This window comes from Merops nubicus, unplaced genomic scaffold (genome assembly GCF_000691845.1).
Source record: "Merops nubicus isolate BGI_N331 unplaced genomic scaffold, ASM69184v1 scaffold35953, whole genome shotgun sequence".
Classification (NCBI taxonomy): domain Eukaryota; kingdom Metazoa; phylum Chordata; class Aves; order Coraciiformes; family Meropidae; genus Merops; species Merops nubicus.
In genome coordinates, this window is record NW_008601574.1 from 409 (window position 1) to 4073 (window position 3665).

The following is a 3665-nucleotide window of genomic DNA, read 5'->3' on the forward strand; positions in this document are numbered from 1 at the left end:
CCTGGCGGGAGGGATGCGGCAGGATGATCCCAGGTGGTGGCACTGCGGTGCCGCGAGGTCAGCGGGGTGACAGCTCACCTCAGTCCAGGGGCTGGCGGCTGGGCTGGCCGAGGACAGGAAGCCCAGGTCCAGGCTGGCCGAGGAGTTGAGCGAGCCCTGGGACTCCCGCCACAGCACGGAGCTCCCAGCGCCTTCTCCCCCCTCTAGGACAGACAGACGGCTGGTGGGGGGGACCGCAGACACCCTTCACCCTTCGGGGGTGGCACGGCCCCTCTGCCCCACTCAGCACAGCACCCACCTGCCCAGGAAGGCTCCCGGCGCTCTCCCTTCCTGAAGGACCGGCGGGGGCTGCGGTTGGCACCGCTGCCCGCCATCTCCACACCCAGCGGCAGCGACTTGCCCAGCTTCAGCTTCGACTTCTGGGGAGAACAGGGGAACTTCTCAGCATGGGGACATCTAAGGCTGTCTCTTTTCTTTTCCCGGTCCCATGGCCACTTTTCTGTCCTCAGCCTGGGGCTGGGTTTGCTCCAGGCAGTGGGGAAGAGACCCAGCCCTGTTTTCTCAGGCAAAAGGACAGGTCCCCATCGCGATCACCCTTCCCCCGACTCACCTTGCTGAGGTCAGGTGGGGGGCTGCTGCTGCGGGAGTGGGGCCGCAGGTCAGGCAGGGGCTGCCCCTGGCTCTCTGCCCGGAGGCAGGCCTGGTAGAGTGGGGATTTCACAAAGCGGGTGTAGCTGTCAAACTTCATCAGGTTAAAGATCTGCAAGGGGAGGATGCGGGTGCTTAAGACCCCTGCCCACCTCCAGCTCACTACGGGAACAGCCCCACAGCAACAGCAGCGATGCCAGCTGGTCCTGCAGCCCCCATCCAGTGGATGGGGTGGAACAGGAGTACTGCTCATACCTGGAGCTGCTGGATGCGAAACATGTCTGGGGAGGGCGTGGCCAGCATGTCCTCCCCAATCCAGGCCTGCTTGTCGATGTTCACAGGACTGACCGAGTGGCTGGAGAGGAACTCATCGTAGATCCGCCGTGCCTCCTGGGCCAGCTAGGGGAGTGAGGCAGGGGTCAGGCTGCGACCAGGAGCTCCCTCCTCACTGCTACTCTGTGGGGAGCCCCTGGCTCAACACACAGAACCACCTGAGCTCTGAGGGGCCAAATCCTCCTTGGGACCAGATTGGTACCTGGGCTTCAAGACAGACATTGGAACCAGCCACCCCCACCCAGCGCCAAGCTCTAGGCACACTTTGGTCTCTCCATGGAGGTACAGCCCACGGTAGGAACCATTCTCCCCCAGCCATGTGGCTCTGTCTAGCTCTCTGCCCTTGGTCTCTTTTGTGCTCCCAGCAATGCTCTCCGCTCTCTGGCTGCCCTGGCCCGGAGAGGCATGCCTTGCTCTGTTGGGACAGGCAGTCCTGGCTGTGGTTTTTCAGATGCACATCATGTCCATCTCCTTATTCCTCCTGAAAGAGCCCCCAACCTGCTCAGCCTTCCAGGACAGGGGTCTGCTGGTATCCTGGGACATGCTGGCATGACAGCCACATCCACCTCTGCCCGTGTCCCTCCCAGCAGCTGCGTGACCCAGGCTCAGCCTGGCTGTGCAGAGCCCAGTACCTGCTGCGTGTCACTGGCCGGGATCTGCTGGAAGCGCTCGCAAGCCTGCCAGAAGTAGACATTTTCAGCACTGAACTCCTTCTTGAGGAACTCCTGCAGGGCAGAGAGAGCTGCTGGCCTGGACGACACTGTGGCTGTGGGACAGCTGGTTGCCAGCGGTGGATGGGAGTGGGGACTGAGGTCTGGGCTGTGGCACTCACAGTGAAGTAGGTGACGGCCACCCGGTCCTGCAGCAGCGTCTCGAAGGATTCAGCCCAGCTGACCACAGAGCCCTGTGCGGAGCTGCAGGTGGCCGGTGGTGCTGGCAGGCTGTTCACACTGTGGTTGCTGCCACGGGTCCTGGAGGCATTTAATTCTGAGAGAGAAAAAGGGTCAGTTCTGGCTGCCTGAGTGTCCCCCAGCATCACTCCCCATCGGCAGCAGCCCTCCGTTATCTGCAGCAAGTGCATCTGGCCCATCCGGCTGGGAGCCAGCGAGCCCTCAGGCAGGGAGCGCCAGGAGGGAGCATCACAGCGGCGTCCTCAGCAGGCTGAGTGCCGTGATGCCACAGTTGGTGTGACAGCCCTCCCTGCCAGCACCAGCTGTCCTCCACTCCTCGAGGTGTCACCGTGACTCCACCTGTGACTCACCTCCCAGGGGAACAAAGCCGGTATGTGTGGGGAAGGCACCAAGCTGAGGAGGGAAGGGGACACAGAGGGTACACAGCGTGGAGGGAAGATGGGAGGATGGGAAGAAATGCCTGAACTTATCTTCTGCATTCCTCTGGCCATGATGAGGAACAAACCCAGCAAGAGAAGGGCAGAGGAAGTGTCATCCCCAGCTCCCAACCCTGAGGAAATCCTCCCTCGGGGAAAACCAACGTGACCATGCATTCATCAAAAAGATGGAAGTTTCCAGGGGGAACCCCAGCTTTTGAACTGGTTTGGCTGATGAGCAGCTGGGAGCAGAGGGTAACTTGCAAGAGAAGATAAGGATATGGAAGCAGGCAAAGCTGATGGGAGCAGAGGAGACAGAAGGCTGCTGCTTTGCCAGGCTCCCCACCCTTCTCCTCTTGCCTGAAATGCAGCATAACTGTGCAAACCCTGTGTGTGCAGGTGGGAACATCAGCCACCAGCACCATGTGCCAGAAGGATTCTGCAGCAGGGCCAAGGTGGGCAAACGGCCATCTGGATAACGGATGCACAATGAGACAGATGGACAGACAGACTCACTCTCAGGAAACCCAGGGCTTGCTGGTACCCAAGTGCTGCTTGCTCCAGGAAGCCACTCACCCCCCAGGGGTGCCGGCTTGAACAGCCAGAAGGGAGGGACAGGCACAGCAGGGCCGTGCAGGAGGACTGAGGGGGGAATGGCGAGACCCTAGCAGAGGGCTCAGCCTGGCACTGTGGCAGCCCATGTGCCCACCCATGGCACAGCCTGTGCTGACACAGGACCTGGCTTCCTGCTGGCTCCTTGCCCCTGGCACCGGGCTGGCTGTGGGCTTCCCCCTCCCCTGCCCCAGAGCAAAGAGCAGCCTTACCTCCATCCGACACAGCCGGGCCCTGTGGGGTGGAGAGAAGAGAGGTGAGAGGGGCCACAGGGCACCTGCGAGCCCGGTGGAGGGTGCCCGGGCAGGCGGAGCCTCGGGGCGAGCCCAGTCCAAGCCCAGGAGCAGGGGACACACATCGCTCCGGTGTTGGCTGCAAGCGCAGGCTGCCCCATGGCAGAGGTGTCCTCCCAGTCCGGGGGCTCGGTTTTCTCCCACCTCCCCTGCATTGGGGTCAGGCCAGCAGCTGGGGAAGGGCTGATGCTATCAGATGGAACCCTGCCACCGCTGCCCGGGGAAGAGAGAAGCACCCTCCCCAGCACAGGAAGAGGAGGGGAGGAGGGGAGGGAAGGAAGGACAACCACAGCCCTAGGCAGGCAAACTGCCTGCTCCCTCCTTCCTTGGGGCCTGGGGCTACTGGAGGCCAGATGCCCCATGACTGGGACCAGATCCTGCCAGATCGACCGGTGGAGGGCACAGCAGGATGGGGTGCCCTGCAGCCCCCCGTGGGCCACCCCAGATACCAG

General features: G+C 62.5%; 1 protein-coding gene across 1 annotated transcript in view; it reads right to left on the minus strand.

The window, feature by feature from the left end:
* Positions 1 to 2071, minus strand: part of RGS14 (regulator of G-protein signaling 14) — a gene marked incomplete at its 3' end in the record, with an annotated part of 2476 nt that extends 405 nt beyond the window's left edge. Inside the window, exons 1-6 of the mRNA XM_008938040.1 lie at positions 1814 to 2071; positions 1614 to 1706; positions 904 to 1047; positions 611 to 760; positions 299 to 419; positions 44 to 203 (exon numbers count right to left, since the gene is read on the minus strand). Of these exons, the coding sequence (XP_008936288.1) occupies positions 44 to 203; positions 299 to 419; positions 611 to 760; positions 904 to 1047; positions 1614 to 1706; positions 1814 to 2071 (926 nt within the window). The remainder of the gene's footprint in view (positions 1 to 43; positions 204 to 298; positions 420 to 610; positions 761 to 903; positions 1048 to 1613; positions 1707 to 1813) is intronic.
* Between the last annotated feature and the right edge of the window lie 1594 nt (positions 2072 to 3665).